Source organism: Amblyomma mixtum, chromosome 9 (genome assembly GCF_055824585.1).
Source record: "Amblyomma mixtum isolate Tamu chromosome 9, ASM5582458v1, whole genome shotgun sequence".
In the NCBI taxonomy this organism is placed as follows: Eukaryota; Metazoa; Arthropoda; class Arachnida; order Ixodida; family Ixodidae; genus Amblyomma; species Amblyomma mixtum.
Genome location: NC_143020.1, coordinates 114,748,417 through 114,769,640, shown reverse-complemented (window position 1 = coordinate 114,769,640; position 21,224 = coordinate 114,748,417). Strand labels below are relative to the sequence as shown.

Here is a 21,224-nt window from a genome sequence, read left to right as displayed (position 1 = left end):
GCAGTGTGCCTTGTAAAAGTACGAGGGGCACGCGGAAATCTGCAGGATTGCACCAGGGGCAGATTTAAAAAGGGGAAAAAAAGGTGGGCCCCCACTTTTTTTTTTACTAAAAAAGTCGAAGAAATACAAGGTTCACACAAGACATCCCCCCCCCCCCCCTTTCCCCCGCTCCAAGACGCATAAATACGCCCCTGGAATGAACAGCTAACTAGCTGCCAAACGCTTATCCCCCGCAACGGCTTGGGGCGAGACCAATAGATGGAAACTTAGGGATGCAGATCAATTAAATGACGTCAGCACTATGAGACTTCTTTGTCAGCGCCCCCTAGCGAGGTATGCGCACGCCCAATGAAACAAAAGCATTCTTCTGTTTCGTTTCATCCCTTCTCCGTTCCACGTCGACATGCACGTGGTCCGCTTTCTGCCGACTTCAATGCCAAGACCAGCAGGTATACGAACGCTCGGCCGACAACAGAGTGTCATCCCTAACAACGTTTACGACAGAGCACCAAATCTTTCGCTTTCGACAAAAAGTTCGTAAAATTTAAACGGATGTTTTCGTGAGGGATGGTGTACCCGCCGGAAAGGGGCCACCAAGCTGGTGGGAAAATGAAATAGGGCGACATGTTAGACCGGCGTTTCAACTGCAAAGGTTTTCTGTGGGTTATCTTTCCTTCGTACCTGCACGGCTGTGCTGATGTCGATGTTAATGAGTTATTGTTCCCTCTAAACGTGACGTGTACTTCAGAGTACTCGGCAACCGGTGACCGAGACGAAAATTGGAGCACACCGGTAGATTGTGTGAGCGCCATGTCATCAGAAATACAACTGTCAGCAATGCATGGACGAGCCACTCAGACGCTTTTAGAGAAAGCGTCGAAAGTGGTTAGGTTACTGGTTTGGTTTGGTTTGTGGGGTTTAACGTCCCAAAGCGACTAAGGCTATGAGAGACGCCGTAGTGGAGGGCTCCGGAAATTTCGACCACCTGGGGTTCTTAACGTGCACTGACATCGCACAGTACACGGGCCTCTAGAATTTCTCCTCCAAAGAAATTCTAGCCGCCGCGGCCGGGATCGAACCCGCGTCTTTCGGGTCAGCAGCCGAGCACCATAACCGCTGAGCCACCGCGGCGGCGTTAGGTTACTGGTTATTGAGGAATGGAAATAACGCAGTAACTGTCGCACATATCTCGGTGGACACCCGAACCGCGCTGTAAGGTAAGGGATAAAGGCGGGAGTGAACGAAGAAAGGAAGAAAGAGGTGCCGTAGTGGTAATATGGTGTTTGAGGAGAGGAAATTGCGCAGTATGTCTCACATATCTCGGTGGACACTTGAACCTCGCCGTAAGAGAGGGGAGAAAGGTTGGAAAGAAGAGAGAAAGGTGCCGTAGTGGAGGTCTCCGGAATAATTTCTATCACCTGGGGTGGTGGTGAAAATATTTTAATCAAATAGCTTAGGAGGTTGTAGCGGCGGTTGGAGCTCTCAGTCCGGAACCCCATTGGCATAGGCTGCTGTCCGGGCTCTTTCTTTTGACTCTTTTCGTCCCACCCCTCCTGCGTTGGCTGGTTGTGAACAGTGATCGCCTGATTTCGTTGGCAGGCCCATACCATATGGTACAGGTCCACCTTCTCCTCGCAGAATTTGCATTGTGAGTCAAATGACTACGGGTCTATGGCATGTAGTCTTCGTGGGTTGTTGTAAGTGTTGGTCTGTAATCTTTAACGTACACTGACACCGTCAAAAGCGAAGGTCCCCGTGCAACGACACGAGTTCGCAACGCTATTGCGACGCAGCAAGCAATCACTACGCCTCCGCCACACGTCCACTCAGTTATTGTTCCTTCCCGTTGTTCTTAATGACTCACCAAGAGCGCGGCCCAGTCTGAGAGCGCATCGCCCGAACAACAACAGTGCCGCGCGCGGCTAATTCGGGAAAAGCGCGGTCCTTGAGGCGGCCGGCCGGCCGATCAAAGGCGGGGTTGAAAGAAACGGCAGGCCACCGATGATGACCCGCGGGGTATGCGCAAACACGCGCGGATCGAGAGCGCGCAGGGAGCATCCGCCGAAGAATGCCGCCTCCCGAAAATACCAGCGGCGCCCCGCACAACAGAGACCGAGAACACATGGCCACCGGGGCCCAGACGCCGCCGCTATAAAGGGGGGGCAGCCGAGACGGGCGGCGATCGGCCCGCGGTCTCAGAGCCCAGCTGTAGGCGGAACCCCTGGGCGGCTCCGCGCCGTTACGGAACTCGCCTCGACGTAACGAAAGCGTCAATAACGAAACCACCGGTATAACGAAAGAAACGCAATTTCCCCCGTTATAGCCCATGTGGAAAATCCTTTTAAAGCCTTTAATGGCTCATACTGTCGTCCGTTGGCAGAGGGTGTCACACCCTTGGCCGCGTTTAACTCATGTTAACTCGGAAATTAAAACAGGGGAAAACGAATGGTTGCTTCAGATAGAGGAGGAAAAAATTAACCTAGAAGCCAAGTTTGACGCCTGCAGATAAAATAATTATAGGCAAAAATGTCGATATTGCGTCGAAATAGCGCGGACGTCGAACCGTGTGACGTCACATCCACCGGAAGCCGTCACGGCATAGTGTCCTCGGCTTTCGCCTCTCAACACTTAGTTTCCAAAATGTCCACGCAATTTTTTATTCCGGGTGACAGACTGGGACGATATGGCGTTATAGCACATGCGGAGACAGTTCCACCGCCATTTTTTTCCTCGTTTTATAACAGTCTTCCGGAGTTTGTGCAAGGTGGGGCCGCCAAAAATTTTTTTTGCCGTCTCTCCTGTTGTCGAGAGTAGGCGTAAGCTGAAATGCGCTTAAGGTTAGTAGTATATCTCGTTCTAAAGGACGGCTCATAGACGGCGGTAGCCGCATTGAGGCATCGGCAGAACACTTCGCCTCCCGCGCTGAGCTGTTCACGCCAAAACCAAGCGCTACACTAATTTTGGCCGCGCGTGCATTGCTTGTGCGAAGCCGTTCGAAAAGCTACTGCACATCGTCGCCGTTGCTCGGCGGCCGAAGAGCACCAACCTATAGTTTTCTTGCCCATTGCCATGCATACAGGCTACCCTGCTGCACAACGTACCAGGTTAAGGCATCCAAACACTGATGACAAAATGACCATCGAAATGTTCCAGCGCCTGTTCTACTCTTACAATCAAAGCTCGATATTTCCACCTAGTCTCTCAGATGGGCCATCAAGACAAAGGTGCTGAAGTGTCTCGCGCGTTACAGCTCACTGAACGCCGCTTTGTTGCAAAAACCGCCTCGCTGCCACTTTTGGTGGATGTGATGGGCATCGTCCTAGCACACGCCTTCAGGTCACGAGCCATTCGCCATGCCTGCTCACCGTGCCAGCCGGAGAAGCCAAGACCTGTGAACCCTGCGCACGAGCCATCCACAGGACCTGCCCCTCGACCAGCCATGCAAGGTGCGGCGTCCTAAACCCCGAAGAACCCGCGACTGAAGGCATTCCACGGCAGTCAGCTCGAAGACTTGGTGAGTTTAAGAATAGGGTGACCCTACCCTATTCTAAAATTCCCAATTGAAGAGTGGCTTGTCCAGTTTCAACGGGTCGCCTTGTTGAACCAATGAAAAGACGCCGCAAAGCTTAGGAACATCCTGACCCTGGGGAACGGTGCTCGTGCTTGGTATGCGGAGCGGAGGAGACGTATAAACATCATGGAGCTAGTTCCGCCCAGACGTCTCGAAGCCTACACCAAATGGATCGCAGAGAATATGCTCAATGGGCTCTGCAGTCTCCCATTCGGATGAGAGTGTCACCATGTATGTTGAGGATACGTCCGAAGAAAAAAATGGTGCCGCACAGAGAAGCTACACGCTGGACTCGCGCGCAGTCCTACAAGGACTGTCGGCGAGTTTGACGAAAGCGGTCGCGATGGAGAAGACCACATATACGACAGGCCTGCAATCGACGCTTCATTATCAGAACTGTCTGCCTGCATTCCGTGACATATTTCCGGCGGAGACTAGGCATCCGCGACAAGACAAGGAATCGTAAGAGGCGCCGAAATTTTCATCGCTAATTCAGTATAGCCGCGTCTACAGCGAATTTAACGGGTGCTGTGGTTGAACACAGCTAAACACATATCGGAGTGGCTATAGAGCTTTAACGTTAAAATTTTCATTTCAATTTTCGAGTCCCTCGACCACGCATGACCACGTCGAACGAGTGTCGAATAAGTTCGCGCACGCTGCATTCAAGTGGATGCAATCCGTGGCGACATCGCTGGAAAAACAAAACATTCATTCCTGAGGAAAGAATTACAGACGACAAGAGTTAAAATGTTCGTTACCAACCACCCTTAACTCTGAATGCACCTCCTTATTGTGAAAGTATATTGTATAGGTTACAATTCCTATTTATTTGTTTTACTTTGTAACGCTTTTTCCCTTATTCTTCTCCCGAATTTTCTCAACGTTTTCAGTTCTTTCCTAAACATGTGTTCACCACTGCTGTTCTTGCCAAATGTCACTCAGTGTGGTGTATAGTCTCGTCAAGCCTCCAGGAGACTTTTTACCTGCACACTCTACACACGAATACGCCTATATGGGCTTGAAAGGGGAGTAATACAGAGCACTCCCTTTCATAAAAATAAGCAAGCTAGCGGACAACTTTACTCCCTCTTCACTCCTTTTAGTTTAGAGTGCACCTGCAGCATTGAATATATACCTACCATTGTGATGCTAAATAAATTTGATTTGATGCGATAAAAACTACCTCGTTAAGAGGATCGGTTTGCAAAACAAGTCCTTTTATTGCGGTATCGAAGAGAATTTGCTTCGCACCTACTGTCCGTTAGGAAGAGGATGTTCAAAAAGGTTTCACAGCAACCACGGAAACAATTACGGCGGTCACGAAAGAAGACGCGATATGCTCCTCCGCGCCATCTGTCGTGCATGAAGAAACGAGCAAACATTCTGAAGATTCCACAACTCAACGCGAAACGCGAGGCGGCGTGCAGAAGAAGAATGCCAGGGAGAGGCTAAGCAGAAAACTGAAGCACAACCCCGCGCCTGTCATCAGCAAACCGATGGAGCTCTGCGCACAAAGACGACTCCCAACACAAAGGAGGCATATGTGTAATCGAAACTTCAACACGAGGCGAATTTCTTTCCTTCAGCGAGTGCATTGCCCCTTGGTTTAACTTCTCCCGAACTAACTAGATATAACCAGGCTACAACCTGCAGCTCCCGCATACTTTGCAAAGCCGAGCCCTGTAAACGTTAAACGTTTGTCAGGCAAACGAGTCGTTCGTGGCTAAACAATAAAGGGAATGAACATTTCTGCCAGAAAAAGCTGCCCAAAGGCTATGGTGTAAATAGATTACTAGGGCACCAGGAGAATTACCAGGAGAATTACCAGGATGGCACGCACGACATTTGCCGAATCCCGTACTGACCCCGCAAGGGCCTCCCTTATGGAATTTACCACGAGTCGGCAGCACCACTTTCGCCACTCGAATAAAAAAGTACACAGCTCGTTTAGAAAGTTCCCGGGCCGAAACGAAAGTCCACCGGGTGAAACCAACCAAACTCCACCAATAAAATGAAAACCCCGCACGCGCTGAGCAGTTTATCAGCGTCCAAGACGTGCTCTCTAGAAGTAAGCTCGCCGGGCAAACTTCTGTGCCGAACGTTCCACACTGTAACCAACAGCAAATGCTCTCGCGAACCTCACGTTGGTGCGTACAAAAGATTAAGGGTGCACTCAAGAGGAATCTGAACTCGTCTTTTTACCGCGAGAACTCGATCTACACGTTCCGAGCATTACTTCGAATTATTGTGCTGTGCGTCGGATTTCCATAACTTAAATCGGATTAAACGTCCCGACTCCCGCTTTTTTTTTTTAACTCACCGCTGACGATAGGAGTCAGCCAACATTTCAGCCAGTCCCGTAGCGGCTTGCCACTCTGCCATCGGCGGAGTGGTACGTAGCGATCGGCGAAAGCAGAGTCCACGCGTATTTTTATTTCCGTGGGCCTAATTTGCAGCTATTTTGTCTGACTGGATCTCTGTTCTCGGAAACCTAAAGAACAATAAAGCGAAAGCAAAGCCGCCACGCGACTGCCAGAGAGTCACTCCACGCGTTAGTTGACTCCTACTTTCAGAGGTGAGTTCAAAAAAAGGCTGCAGCCGGGACGTTTAATCCGATTTTAATTAGTCAAATCGGCCACACAGGACAATAATTCAAAGTTTCTAAGAATGCTCGGAACGTGTAGATCGAGTTCCCGCGTTAAAAAGACGAGTTCAGATACCTCTCTAGGACGCCTTTAATAGCCTCGCTGGCCAGATCCGTAGTCATAGGTAGAGACTGGCGCATCCTGTAGTTCATACAGAAGTTCAAATCACACCCTTCTGTTTGTGGCTACATGCTTAGCTGCCCAACACTTAAGCAGTGTTCCAAAAACTCGCCAGCACCTGTACAGGGTCAGTCAAAAGTTCCCAGGCCACATGGTCCGCTTTTCATCGGTATATCCTGGCACTTCAGATTCCAATAAAGCTATCAAGGTTCTCAGATGATAGAAGGATCCTTCTATTCTCTACAGATATTTTGAGCTTCGAGGGTATCTCAATTGCCCGACTATGGTGGTCAAAAGCAAACCCTGTGGCCTTGGAATTTTTGACTGACCCTGTACATCCCGTTTGTTTTTTTCCTCGGCCCCGAACTGCGCATCATGCGCCTCGCAAGAGTCAGGAGGAAACTAGCTTTGTTTTTTCTGGGGGGCAAACTACCTGCCTCTTATTTGTTTTCAAAGATAATCCGATGCAGGCACCATTCACCGGAACGATTCCCAGCGGCAGGAAGTCCGCCCAAGCCCTCGTCAATGGGCGCGCAGGGGCGAACGGACGATGACGCGCGGAATCGCCTAGCCGACGCAGTTTCCCGCTGACTTATGACGTCCGCTTCACGGGCCGAGGAACAGCGAACACCTGCTACGCCGCTTCCCGCCTCGCACTGTGCCCCGCTACTACGCCTCCCACACTGCCCACCCCTGAACGACATACATGCATCAGATATATGCGCATGCCCAGGCGTAATCAACGAGCTACGAACTAACCGCGCGAAGAACGGCGAATTATGCGTCTGACGTGGAACGTTGTCACAGGGGAAAAAGGCGAAACAAGCCACCGGATACTCACGCCGCGAAGACACAGGCAGTATTCCAGCGCTAACCTGAACCCCTATAATCAGTGAAAAGCGAGTCTATACATTGTCGACACTACGACAGAACATTAATTATCACTGCAGCACTTAGCTCGGATTTTGACGCGAGGTCCTGAAGACAAATGTTTTTTCAACAAAAGACCACTGTCTTAAGCATTATTTTGACCTATTTTTATATATAAACAGGTGTCCCTGTTACAGACCCTTTCCACGGCTCTCGGATCAACTGTTTTTTTTTTCTTTTTTTGACTGTGGGGACAGCATGGGGGATAATCCTCAACTATCTCCTAATCTACAAGTACACTGGAGTGTCCAACATGGCGACATCCCTCGATCCCTTTATGCAAAAGTCTCCTCTAATATATTTAGTTACTTTTACTTGTATACTTATACTTATTTCTGTGCTCTCGATCCGTTTCTCGCTCACCTGTTTTGTGTCCAACCAATATAAAAGGTGAAACAGCAACAAAGACAGATCACTTGAAAAAGATCGGTCCTGCGATCGAAACGTCGAGTCAAACCAAAATGTTTCCTTTTAATGAAGCGTGTACATCGGTGTGTGCGCGTGTTGTGTGTGTGTCGGAAGGCTGCTTTACCTACAGAACGTCAAAACGAGCCGGAAAAAATGCCTCGCCTTCGCCCTTCGTTTGACGCGTCCATTAAAAACGCTTCTTATCGTTGTTTTTCTTCTCAATTCCACGCGTCGCGATTCCACGCTACCATCGAGTGGCTCTACCAAAACGCCCGACTCCTATGCGCTGCCAACAAAACGAAGTGAACAGTTAAGAGCATACACAAGCAGAGGAGCGCAACGCAAATGGCGGCGTTGCATGCAGACGCACAGTATATATACAGCAGGCAGCCAAAACGCGCGCGCGCGCCACATGTTCCACTGCACGGTCCGCCGCTTCTCGCAGAAAACGGTTCGGAAGGTCGTTATGCAGAGCAGGGAGAACGAAGTGTGCTTCAGACCAGACGCGACAGCCACCAAAACAGCGAAGAAAAAAAGAAAAAAAAATCACTGCAGCGACGAGGAGCAAGCCGCGCGCGGGTTGGAATCGCTCCAACAGCAGCCTCTTCCCCCCAACGACCAAACACGCGGTGGTGGCCCGGGAGACTTTATAAACGTTTACAATTTGTACGCCAGAAGCGCGCATCCCGAGGCATGCGTCATCCGCCTATCGGGATCCACCAATAGGATCACTCGAACGTGACGTCACGGGGATGGCTTCCACGGGACAGGTGTGGCGATAAGAGGGATAATGGTTTAGGGGAGAACAGACTTGCTCCTCGCTCCTACAGCTATCCCACCTACTCGGCAACCAAGCAGCACAGGTTATAGGTCCAATACTGGAAATACCCTGGCCCAATACTGGAAATGTCCTGGCCCAATATTGGAAATATCCTGGCCCAATATTGGAAATATCCTGACTCAATATTGGAAATATCCTGACTCAATATTGAGAATATGTCACTCTTGTCCTACAAAGAACCGAAGTCGTCGCGAGTAAGAGAAGGATGAAAAGGAAAGTGCACGAGCCTGCCTACTGGCTCGAGCCGAGCCACCACCGCTGCCACGTGCAGATAGATAGGAGAGAGTTGCCACCTAGCCACCACCGCTGCCGCGTGCAGATAGAAGAGAGTTGCCGGAGTGGAAGCACCCACTTCCAATATTAGGAGTATGTCACTCTGATCCTGGCAGGGCCAGAGTGAAAGCATCCCTTTCCGATATTGCACCATATACCCGTGCTGCTCGGGCAGCCAGAGGCATAGCCTGTCCTCAAGTAAAATGGCACATACCCACAACGGGGGAGTGGCCAAGACACAGGCGGTGAACTGTTGGAATGATTAGCAGTTTTAGAGGAAAAGGAGTAGTAATAGTGTTTAGGCTGACAGATTAAACGATGCAACGACAGGGGTCCTGTTAGCTGGGAGATCGAAGACGGTACGATGGCTTTATGTGCAAATTCCAATGCAACACATGGAATGGTTCAATGTTGTATTGACTGAAAGAGAGAAAAAAAATTATAAATGAACTGTTTGATAATCATAAAAATGAAAGCAAATAGAAACAAATAAAAAAAATTGCTGCGACCGATTTTCGAAACCCGCGGCGGCGCGGGTTTCGGGCCTTTCCCAAAAGTAAACTGGGACACCATCGCGGTGTGCACTGCACGTCGTCGTCTTTCATCAGCTTATACAACTGTGCGCAGAAGTAGCGAGAGGAAAGGAAACGCGCTTAGATGGCTGATAAGGTCAGTGGACACCTCAATAGCGCTTTAGGGTACGTGGCAGTGCTGTCCATCGGCAAAAACCTGCTTTCGCACAACATTTCGTGCTTAGCAATGAAACCCCGCCAGCAATGTTTTTCGGACCGCGGTGAGTCGTTGCGGTTTGCGGAGGACCCTCAAGATCTGGATGAATGAGAGGAAGAAAGAGCCAGCTCAGATGACAATTACGGCCCATTCGGCTAGCAATCAGTAGGATTGCGTTCACAGAGAGCAACATATCTTTCTTCAACCACTGCCGCCTTTTCCCTGGATAAGATCACGCCAAGCCTCACGTACAGCCTTTGTCAAAAGTAAACAGTCCACGGCATTCGCTCCGAGTCGTGAATGGTGAGGCGCATGTAGATCCCGTGGAAGTCCTAAGGTTCGTAAATGTGAAATGAAGTTCCCCTCTCCACCACGCGATTTAGCACTCCGGCAAACCGTAACCAGCTACAACATAGCGTGGCCCAAAGGTTGTACGTCCAGGTATTCTGATAAGCGTACAATTTGTTTTGTTACGCCAGCTCCTGGAGCGTTTTGTGATGGAAGAGGTCGCGCATGCGCACTGACGCTCAGCTGCAAGTCACGTGCTTCAGGACGCACACTTCCACCAGCGTGACGTGTCGGCGCTGCTCATCGCGGTTCCTCGGATACTATGTAAGGGGTAACGCACGCAAATGAACATGGTGATGAGGGGTAGCGCACGCAAATGAACATGGTGATGAACACGCGGACAGAACAAAGCTCGGCTTTGAACTGCCGCAGTTGAAATCGGCGCAAGTGTTCCCTAGCTGCCTTCACAGATTACGCTCCTGATTGGCCCCATCAGCTGTCCAATCACGACTTGAAGAAAAACGTTCGACGCTGTTTTTTTTTCTCTGACGTGCAAATTTAAGCGCTCCCTACATACACTGCTCTAAGCTAATCTGTACACTTATCTTCACTAATATCGCTAAACCAATCTATCCCCCCGACCCTACCGCAGAGGACTGGGAGGCGGCCCCCCTCGGCTGTCAGGACCTCAAGGCCCAAAACCACCACCACCTAAGCCTCTAGGTTAAACTCTGTAGCTGCCCAGGCGACGAAAACCTCGGGGAATTAAAATATCGGTTTTTGAGGGCAGGAAATCTCGCACTTCGATGGACACCTGAACCGCGCTATAAAAGAAGCAATAAAGGAGGGAGTGATAGGAAAGAAAGGAGGGAAGGAAGGGGTGCCATAGTGTAAGGCTCCGGAATAATTTACTTTGAGCATTTCATTGTCAGTTGTACCCGCACAGGAAAGTCACAGTGAACGGGCCTCCAGAATTTCGCCTCCATCGAAATTAGACCTCCGCGGCCGGGATCGAACCCGCGTCTTTCGGGTCGTTGAGTATTTTATACTAGCTTTATGCTCCTGGACGTCCACAAATAATGGGTAAATTTAGATTCCTCATTAATCCTGTTGTTTTTTTTGTAATAAATTGCCAGTTTTGTAGCGATGTCGGTGCACGTTAAAGAACCCCATGTGGTCGAAACCATCCGGAGCCGTTCACTACGGCGTCCCTCGTAGCCTGAGTGGCTTTGGGACGTTAAGCCCCGAAAACCAAGCCTAAAATACTCAAACGATAAATGCAAAGCTGTGCTATCGCCTGCAAACGCAGCAGTGCATTAAAAATTCCCGACTTTTCTGCCTCTAGAGTTGGCCCTTGGAGCGACATACTTCCCGGCAGGATACTTCTTTAATCCCAGGTTTAATTTCGCCTCCATGAAATTCAGCCGCCGCAGCCGGGATCGAACCCGCGTCTTTTGGATCATCAGCCGAACGCCATAACCACTGAGCCACCACAGCGGCTTTATTAGCAAGGGCAAAAAAAGCGAATATACAGAAGATTCACCGCTGAAATCGCTCGACCCATGAAACAGTAAATTTTAAAATTCGCCCGGGAACAAAACGCCACTCGATTCCGGAATTTCCTTCAACGGAGTTGAGTTTGCGGGCCGCCGGGCAGCGGGCCATCTCCATATCCCCCCGGGCGCCGCCGACTCAGAGGAAACGCTGGTGTCAAAGGGCTGCCGCCCCAAAAGGTAAAAGCAGCAATGGCAGCGAGGGGTGCCGGAAGGGGACCCGTTCCGCGGACAGTGCGTACGAGTCGCGCACCCCGGCTATTGTCGGGGTTAAGTTTAATGGCTTTTCGACTGCGGCGTCGAACAGTGCGAAAGAAAGCTTCAGGGACACTTGAGGGGGAAGCTTGCGTGGGAGGCAGCTGAGTGCAATTACGAATGGTCGTGAGGCCGGATGGCGGGTAACGAGTTGTGATTACTCTGCCTCTGGCCAGAGGGCTCAGATGCCACCCTGTAGTGTTTGGAGCCACAGCTGATGGAAGTGGTGCTTGCGTGCTTTTGTTGTTTTGTCAGCGTGTTTTAACTGTGGGTGGAAAAGCGCAAAAGCGCTATCGGCTTTTTCAAAGGCATGCGGCCCTCGCGAGCAAACAAGCTCGTGGGTACCGGCGTGTCTTTGGTCTGTTGAGTTGCAGAGAAAACGCTCTGATTGGTTGTAAGAAGCCCATCTCTCAGTGGTCACTAAGTTGGTCCCCAGAATGACGGGGAAACTTATTTAAGGAGGCGTTTTGGCGCCAAAAAGGGGAGACTTGGGCAGGGACTCTTGGTGGAGAGTCGGAATCGGAGAGACGGACAGGGTCTAGCTTTGAGCTGGCCACGTTCCGAAGGACGAGGAGCCGCTACGCGTAGCGCGAGTTAAGCCGGTCAGGCAGGACAGGGTTTCGTAGGGGCGAGCTCTGGCCTGGCGCTCCCGATCGTCCTGAATGCTAGCGACCACCCTGGTCGATGTGTATAATTGTAAATAGTTGTAAATAAACCCAGCTGTACATATCTGCAAAGTTCGTCTACGTCTCATCTCCCTCCTGCAACGTGTCGCGCCCGAACGGACCCCCATCTCCACCACCACCGAAGAGGTTGACCTGAACTCGAGTCTAACTAACGGATCAGGGAACCTACTGTGCAAAAATTCAGTAAAATGCGTGGACGTCAAAAAATAAGAAGGAAAAGTCACCCCTCACACTTTCATTATTATGTGACAGGGTTCGACTGCAAGGGAGACAAGCAAACGGACGAACCACCGCTGTACTAGCTGTACGATGGAAAACAGCAGTCAGTCAGGAGACCAGAGCGAACTGCTATTTGCTTCAATGGCAAAAGGAGCAGAAAAAAAAGTTGAAATAGGAAGCAGCAGCAGCAGCAGCGTTTAGCATCCGGGTGACTCAGCGAACCAGCTAAGAATGCGACTGGAACAGGCGTGGTTCGATCCCAACCACAGCTGGCCGGCTTAGCGCTTCAGTCGCGGATGTTTTGCACTACGTGGTGGGAGAAGCAAACGAAAAGGAATGCCAGGAAAAAGTTCCAAGAAACGGTCGGGGATTAAATCCGACCGAAAAAAAAAAAACGTTTTTGGAACGAAACACGATCGTGGCATCGAAACGCGCGATGAGCTAGGCAAAGAAAACAGCCGGTGCTGAAGCCAAGGTCAAACTTTAGCGAAGTGCAGACGATCCTGTTGGATTACGGCAAAATCCAAAAAATACCTTACAGGACGGTATTTCAACTAAACCGAAATAAAAATAGTTATGACAATGCCCAAGATGGTTCGCAAGGGACAATCACCGTCTGGACAGAACATCAAGAGGCGATGTCGGCGTTGGCTCCAGCAGCACACGGTCCAAGTCCGAACGCGCAAATTGACAGGACGACCACATCAACGACATGAAGAGTCCATCACCGGCAAGACTACGAATTCAGAGTACGAGACCGAGACCGACGTTGCCGAAAAACAATTCGGTCAAACGTGAGCAGCGCGGGATATACGTCTCGGGAGGGGGCGCTGCTTCCTCTCGCGCGTAGGCCTTGTCCGAGGAGGAGGAGAGCACGAATGGAAAGTTTCGACGTCGGTCTCCCCTCCCTCGACACGCGTGAGAAAAATGCGCAAAAAGTCGAGCACTGAGGAGCCGCTATCGCCATCATCCGCCACAGACGACCCGCCGGAGCCTGCAAGCAGACGACGAGCCGCGCATGGCAGACGACGCGCAGCGGAGAACCGAACACGAAGACGTGCCCGGAATCGCCAAGCACCAAAACCGCGGGAGATAAAAAAGACCTCGCCCCGGCACAACCCCCACTGAGCATGCGCGGCGAGCCTTTGCCAAGCCGGCGTAGGCAGGTAGCCCCGGCGATAGCGCTAAATGCCACGCACATTCCCTGCCGTCCGCGATCGTACGTCACATACACACACACACGCACGTCTGTTTTTGGTTGGCGCGTGCGTAGATTTTTTGCAGGAGGCGCGTGTACGTTTCTAGCGGGAGAGAGAGCCCGAGGCGACCCGGCGGGGCTCGCCAGCCCGGTCGGTGGGCCGTCCTGAGGGGGCGAACCGCGCTCGAGCACGTGCGCCTGCTGCACGCACCGTCGTGGGCGGCTAGGAGGCGCACCTCGTGTCGGCGGCGGCGTGCGGAGCAGACGACGCCGTCGCGGCGCCGTCGGCAGAAGGCGAAGACGGGTTGACAGGGTTGCAACCGGTGCTTGGTCGGTGAGAGAGCGAGCACAATAGCAGCAGCAGCAGCAGCGCACAAATGTCGCAGGGTCAGGCGCCTCGGTGGGACCGCACCCCGTCGAGCCCGCAGCTGCCGTCCCGGGAGCAGCGAGCACTGCTCCGAGCGCACGACACACGGACACACACACTCACGGGGAGGACACAGCGCACGCCTACTAACCGCATATACTCCGGGCCGGCTCGCGCCGCACGACATCGCGCGAGGCCCCACAACAAACAGGCGGGAACCGAACGAGAAGCAAAAAAAAGAAAGGCGGGGGTGCTCACCGGCAGCGAGCGGCGGCGACCGGCGTTGCAGCAGCGGCAGCAGCAGCAGCAGGAAGAAGAGCGGTTGCGGCAGCGTCCGAGTTGGCAGCAGCCAGGGTCGTCGCATATCCTCGTCCTAGCTGCTGCTGCAGTTGGGCGCTTCGTCCGGCGGCCGCGGCACCCACAACATTCTTGCGCGGCGGGCGAGGCACATCTGCGGGGCGGTCCGACCGGGCCGCATGCCGGCTCCCGACTGGGGGGAGCAGCGAGCAGTCGAGCACCACCGCCGCCAGGCGTCGCCGCCTCCTCCTCCTCCTCCTGCACATAGTAGTATTTTAGGCGGCAGCAGTCAGCCTCGCGCCGGCAGCGTGCCTGGTATGCCTCCACGCACCGAAAGAACGGGCCGCCGCCGGAAGTCCGGACAGCTGCGAAGCGACAACAAAGCACCGGTTCCGGCAGCTGCTGACCCCCCCTCCACCGCGTGGCGCTCGCCAACCACCGCTGCTCGTCGATACCGAGTCGCTGCTGCTGCCTCGTCTTCGATTGGCACCAATCGATCGCCGCCCCCCTCGACAGTGTGACCAGGTAGAAGAAGGGAAAGGGAAGTTCCCCCCGCCGAAGATGGGGGGGGGGGACCAGCGTGGTGGAAAGTGGAGCCGGCCTACGCTGTCATCAATTTCGATGTCACCGCGTTAACTCACGCGGACAGGTGAGAGAGCCCGTTCGCCGCCACAAGACGCGTCTCGAGAGGCAGTTTTTTCCCTCGTTCTGTTTCTTGACGTCCCGAGGGGAAAGTAACCGGACGGACAGAGAACATCGGGATGAGTGCCTACCGCGCCGCCTGTCCGGAGGTGGCCGAGACGGATCAACGTCAAGTCACTGTCCAGGCGACCTCACTGCACACCATCACTCGCGCTGTCCCCGAAGTCGCGGCTTTCGCTTACGGTGGGTCAGCGAGACTACCCGGCCGGGATGCAGTCGATGTCTATCAGCCTGCCCTCTGTAGCGGGTCGTGCGGACGAAAACGTTCGCCACAGGTGCAGTGCGGATCACACTTAGCTGGAACACCCTATCTTTATTAAAGCGACTTAACAGCCAACTTTCACGGTGAGTACTGAACAAAAACCAAAATATCCGACATGAAGCGCTACAGAGATGTCGTTTGAAGAATGATTAGTCTTTCAGACATGTCTCACCTGAGCTATTATCAATGCTGAAGCACTAATTGATACTCCCTCCAGCATCGGCTGTGATGCCATGCCGTCTCGTTAAGAAAATCGCCGGACGCACCGTCCATGAGCATGAACCATTTAGGAAAGTCAGAGGTCATTGCCCTTGCCACCAGAACAGGCGCCCCGTCGGACGCGCTTTGCGCCAAGATCTGGGTGCTCTGATAGTGGTAGAGAGCGCCATCTTCCATGTTTGGCCACCGACGGCATGCATTTGAGACACTTCTGGCTTCACAGGAAGTGACGTCAGCCCTTTCTAAGAAAATGGTCCTTGCGCCGCAGTGGTGGCGAAGTGGTAGAGCATCCGCCTACTCGCATTCGGGAGGCGCTGGGTTCGATCCCCACTGCCCCTGTGTACCTACCAGTTTTCTAACCGGTACAAGACTTCCCCCATCCTGGTAGTGAAGTTCGCGGGGCTGTATTTTGTTTACCGCATCCGGTCGCGTAGTGGAATGCCCATTACGTTCTTTCTCTTGGGCCCTCTGCACAACCGCACAGAAGGGGTCAGCAACCCGGCGGGAGAAGAGGGGGCGCCGAATGGCGGGGATTACGGGAGACGTCAAACTCCCCTCATGGACGGAGTCGTTAGGGCGCATCCTGGGTGCACGTGTTTACGGCGAGGCAAACCCGCGTCCCAGTGCGTGGCTTTGTGTCATGTCTGCAGCGGCGTGCTTTGACCTATTGTCACGCTAGCTGCAGGCATGAGGAGCGACGATGAGAAACAGATGGATTGAAGTGGCTTTCCTTGAACTTGGGGCAACCGGACGTTGGAAAAGCGAGTGTTCGCGAAGCTCGCAGCAGGAAAGCGTAATTCTCAAATCGTGATGGTGGAAAGTGTACATATGTGTATGGAGTCGCGATGAGCTACCTTCTTTCCCCAATCATTGATTGGTTGTGTTTTCCTTTCCCCAATAAGTTATTGGGTGGATGTTTGTACAGTACCTGATTGGTTATTCTCCCCACCGAGGGCGGGGACATAGGTTTTAAAACTAGCTGCTTCGGCAGGACCGAGGGCTGGTTTCGTCATGTCGAGCCAGTCAAGTGTAAATATGTTTTCTCCTTGCTTGTATCTTCCTTTCTGCTTTTAATTGTTATAAAAGGTTAACCTCTCCAGAAGTGTTCTCTTGCAATGTTAAATGCTTGGAAAAAGGGTCTTTGACTCTTGTCTATATGCAGATTAGTACTACAGTCTGAAGACCACTTATCGAGCTCGTCTCCTGAGTCCACATCTACACATGAGCTGAAACATTTTTGAGACAACTGAAACAAAAATAAAATGCTTAAAAGCACCCGAGAAGTCTCGGTTGTGTTGGTTTTTTGTGACCCCAGACCACATCTCCGTGCCCCAGACGCGGACCTCCGTAAGCATTGTGCGCACCGTCGACTGACACTTCTGGATTACAGGGCACACCACAAGGAAACTTGATAGCGGCAAACCTGTCCCTAATCTCATCGTGATCAGGGAAGTAGCCAATTCAATTCTCGATCTATATTTAGTTAGAGCGCCACTAACACGCGCCTCAGCGAAGACACACTACGAGGAAAAATTACTCCACATTTTCCGCCTTGCGTTCTGGTCAAGAAAATCATCCTGCAATTGAGACTGAACCCGGCACGGGCGCTGCACGACCCGACGTAACCACCGATGACCAACCGAAGGCAGGGCGAGGCCGAATCGATCTATCGATCCGACCGACAACGAAGCTGCAATGACAGCAAAGCTATTGTAAGAGCAGCGCTTTATACTTCCTCTGCAGCACAATGCGCTGCGCTCATAAAAGGCTGTACACTGCCGGTTTCCGGCAGGACCGACTTCGTCGACGTCCCAAACTATAAAGTCGCATACAATTCAAGAAGGAAGAACGAGGACACACACGTTCTTCGTCGTGTGTCTTGCTGGTTTTCGCTGGTATTTATGTTATGGATCACCAACTAGCCCGCACTCTTATCCTACTGAATCTAGCCAATGGTGTCCACCGATCTCAAAGACGTCGCTGTTAATCCCGGCTTAATCCTATAACGCTGGCGTAACAGGAGTAGGATGCGTCCGCGACGTCTTGACGCCACTGGCTGGAAAGCCTCCTTTCAGGAGCACTTGCCGTTCCGTTCTTGAGTTGTATCCGCCTCACAGCAGCTCGTACACCGCCGCAGTGTCTCAGTGGTTATGGCGTTCGGCTTAGAGCTGTGCACGGGCCGCAAATTTCAGCCCGCGCCCGGCCCGAGCCCTACACTACTGATGGAGGCCCGGCCCGGCCCGACACCGAAGAAACCTAAGCCCGCCCGGGCCCGGCCCGAGTTAAGGCCCGGCCCGGGCCCGGCCCGACCTGCAAAACTGAAATTGAAGTGACGATGAAACAGAAAGAGACAATCTAAGGAAAATCAGTTTATTTTAATGTTTTTAAAATGCTCGGTTCTCATGCTCTAGATGAAAATTAGTGAGTATATGCAAACATGGCGCATGTAGAGAGTTATCGCCTACGCCTACTCAGGTAACCATGGCGAGCAAGAAGATAATGGTCACAACACATCGTTGTTGCCACACGAGCGAGAATCCTGTTGTCCCGTACATGTGATAATGACCCCCCCCCCCCCCCCCCCTCCCACCCGGCCCCCCGTCAACGCGTGGCGGAGGGTACTTTTGCGAGTGCCTTCGGTTCGACACGCCTCACCTTCCTTTGTGCAGTGTCATTTGGGCTCGTGAGACCACTCATGTGGAGATTAGTTTCGAACCTTGCAACAGTAACCTTGCAACAGTAGGGCGGCTGGAGCCACGCAGGAGCAATCGCGATCGCGAAGCCCGGCCGGCCCGTCCGAGATAAATATACCGTGGCCCGAGCCCGGCCCGGGCCCGGGTGAATAACTTCCGCAAGGCCCGAGCCCGGCCCGCGGGCCGGGCCGGGTACGGGCTTTCGGGCCGGCCCGAGCCCGTGCACAGCTCTAGTTCGGCTGATGACCCGAAAGACGCTTGTTCGATCCCGGCCGCGGCGGCTGGAATTTCTTTGGAGGAGAAATTCTAAGAGGCCCGTGTATACTGTGCGATGTCAGTGCACGTTAAAGAACCCCAGGTGGTCGAAATTTCCGGAGCCCTCCACTACGGCGTCTCTCATTAGCCTAAGTCGCTTTGGGACAATAAACCTCATAAACAAACCAAGCCATATAGCAGCTCGTCAAAGTGAATAATTTTTTCTTTTTACCTTCCAACTAAACGTCACGAAGCGGACGATTGCGTTTCTCATAACAACGTTGTTCCCGCTCAGCGCGGAGCTCCACCAGACAAGTGTCGGCCTCGGCTAATGTGTTTCGCCAAGCTGACTACCGTCGCTAAGCGTCGCCCCTGCGGCAGCGAGCCCCCATTGACGGCGACATCCACCAGACACGCGTGGATGGCCAGCCCAGCTGTCCAGCTGCGTTTGAGCAGCGGCGCCCAGCCCCGGACACTGGCCCCGTTCCGGGCTCGTGAGCACGGCGAACAACGATCCGTGCTCTGACCCGGCGCGTTTTTCGTGGAAAAAACAGCGGCAAGAAACGCACGGGGCGAAAGCGGCCGCATTCCCTACCCTCTTCTTCTTCCTCGAGAGTCTATTACCACACGACTAGAGAGACTCCTCGTGGCCGGCAGTGACCGGACAAAACGACTCACGCTTACATGTACTACAGGCCGGCAGTATTGATGACTGCAGCGTCGTTAATCACCGCCAGGCCACCCGCGGTTCTCTCTGTAGAGCGGCGAGCCATTGATCCCGGCGAGGTCCGCGCGGGTTCATCCCGCGCGCTTTCAAGATGGGCTCTTCTCCCCGTGCCGGCATCTTTTCCCCCCTTCGCCGATGAAAGGTGCAAAACCGCCCCTACCATCATCGTCCCGGCCTACCCCTGCAGCGGCGGCAACATTAGCGGACGCAACCCCTTAATCAGCGTGTCCAAATGTATAGCGGGATGATGGGCGGCCGGTTTTCTTTCTGTCCTCCTTTCTTTCTTGCCTTACGCAGCGCCAGTGAGACGAAGCGCGTGGCGAACCCCCCCTTCTTCTTGGGTCTTCTCTTGCCGGGCCCGTTTAGCGCAGGCAGAGTGAGCTCGTTGACGATGCGAGCGTTCGTCGTCGCCGTCGTTAGCCGAGGCGCGCCCGCCGAAGCGGTCGGTGGTGGGAAGGGCGCGAACGTGAGCTGAATAGAGAGATATCGGCGGCCCCCCCACCACGGCGGAGCCAGACGTTGTTGCGGAGCCGGCGTATACAGCCTCCTCAAAAAGTTCCCGGGTCACGAGAACAGTGGAGCGGTGTGCGGGCTGCGCCCCTGCTCCTCGACACCGGCAGCTATACACGGTCGTCACATTTGAGACGTCACGATGGTGGGCAGGTAACTGGGTCGAGCGCATTTTATGCGTAGCATATTGCAATCACTCAGTTCAGCCCTTGGGCGCGGTCGGGCAGCCACCAAACCACGTGACGTCACGTGGTCTGGTGACGTCACCAAACCACGTAAAAAGAAAAAAAACAAAAAGAAAAGAAAAAAAGGACGGCTGAGCATGGTGGCGGTTGCCACCGCCCCGTTTCAAGGGGGGCATCCTATCCATCCATCCATACGTCACGGAGGAAAAACTGCTGAGAAAATCGATATGCAACGCATTCTTGGCTTAACCAAGCTAAGCCTGGGCATCTTTTTCTTTCTTTTTATCAGCCCACTCGAAAGTATGCAGTGGTTGGAGCATCCCCCACATTTTCTGGAGGTGAGGAAGCTGCAGGCTGGCAGGTGCTGGGTTCGAATGTCTGAGGTACATTTTTTACCGGTGGGTGGCGGCGATAGGCTGGCAAACGCCGTCGCCAACGGCGCCGCACCGCAGACCCTTTCTGGTGAGCGTAAAGTACTGTCAGTGCACGTTAAAGAACCCCAGGTGGTCGAAATTTCCGGAGCCCTCCACTACGGCGTCCCTCATAGCCTTAGTCGCTTTGGGACGTTAAACCCCATAAACCAACCAGTACTCTATTGTAACGAAGCTTACGTCCGGACGGAACGGTGGCTCCGCCGCATCGAAGAAGGGGAACAGCAGGCGTCGATTAGATGCATTGGTCAACTTGATTTATTGAAGATAGATGCGAATTTCTGGTTAAACTTGGAAACTAAGACAGAAATATAAGAGGTCACATAGTAAGGCAGTCAGTCATACCCCGGGGCGTGCAGCATCTTTGGAGCGGAGGTCCCGAGCAGCAGCCGGGAGGCAGCCGTTCCTCCCCCGAGTCCCCTCTTCGCGCCAAAAACCCGCTCTTAAATACGTTTGCCCAGGATTCTGGGGACACTTTTAGTAGCCAATCGGAAATGCTGTTGTCGGAGCCAATGACAAGGATTTCTTTAAAACAGAGCAGCCAATAGCACGCCGGTGCCCACGAGGCTGTTTACTCGAGAGCACCGCGTAAAATTCCCCGAAGACGTGCGCATTTCCACTCGGCCCACAGATACAAACACACAAAACGACACCCGAAACACAGGAAACGCAAACCTCGCAGTCGGTGCACCACGCGACCCGCCGTCCGCGCCTTCAGCCCTCGCGGCTCGTCTCCGGCATATCTGGTCCGCCGGGCAGTGTGCCGCCCGAGGCAATCACTTCGCGCGACTCTCCTGCAAACCACAGGGGGTCCGCGCGCCCGCTCTGGTGGCCCGGACGCAGCCGTGGGCGACCTC

At 53.0% G+C, this 21,224-nt stretch overlaps 1 protein-coding gene across 7 annotated transcripts in view; it reads right to left on the bottom strand.

The window, feature by feature from the left end:
- Positions 1 to 21,224, bottom strand: part of LOC149330846 (protein kinase C-binding protein NELL2-like) — a 91,897-nt gene that overhangs the window by 20,547 nt on the left and 50,126 nt on the right. For 4 of the 7 annotated variants that reach the window (XM_089561538.1, XM_089561542.1, XM_089561539.1 and 1 more), the window contains exon 2: positions 14,345 to 14,641. The exons of 2 other annotated variants lie outside the window; for them this stretch is intronic. In XM_089561538.1, the coding sequence (XP_089417664.1) occupies positions 14,345 to 14,450 (106 nt within the window). In that variant the 5' untranslated portion in view covers positions 14,451 to 14,641. The remainder of the gene's footprint in view (positions 1 to 14,344; positions 14,642 to 21,224) is intronic. One more of the 7 variants, XM_089561541.1, reaches the window with a different exon arrangement.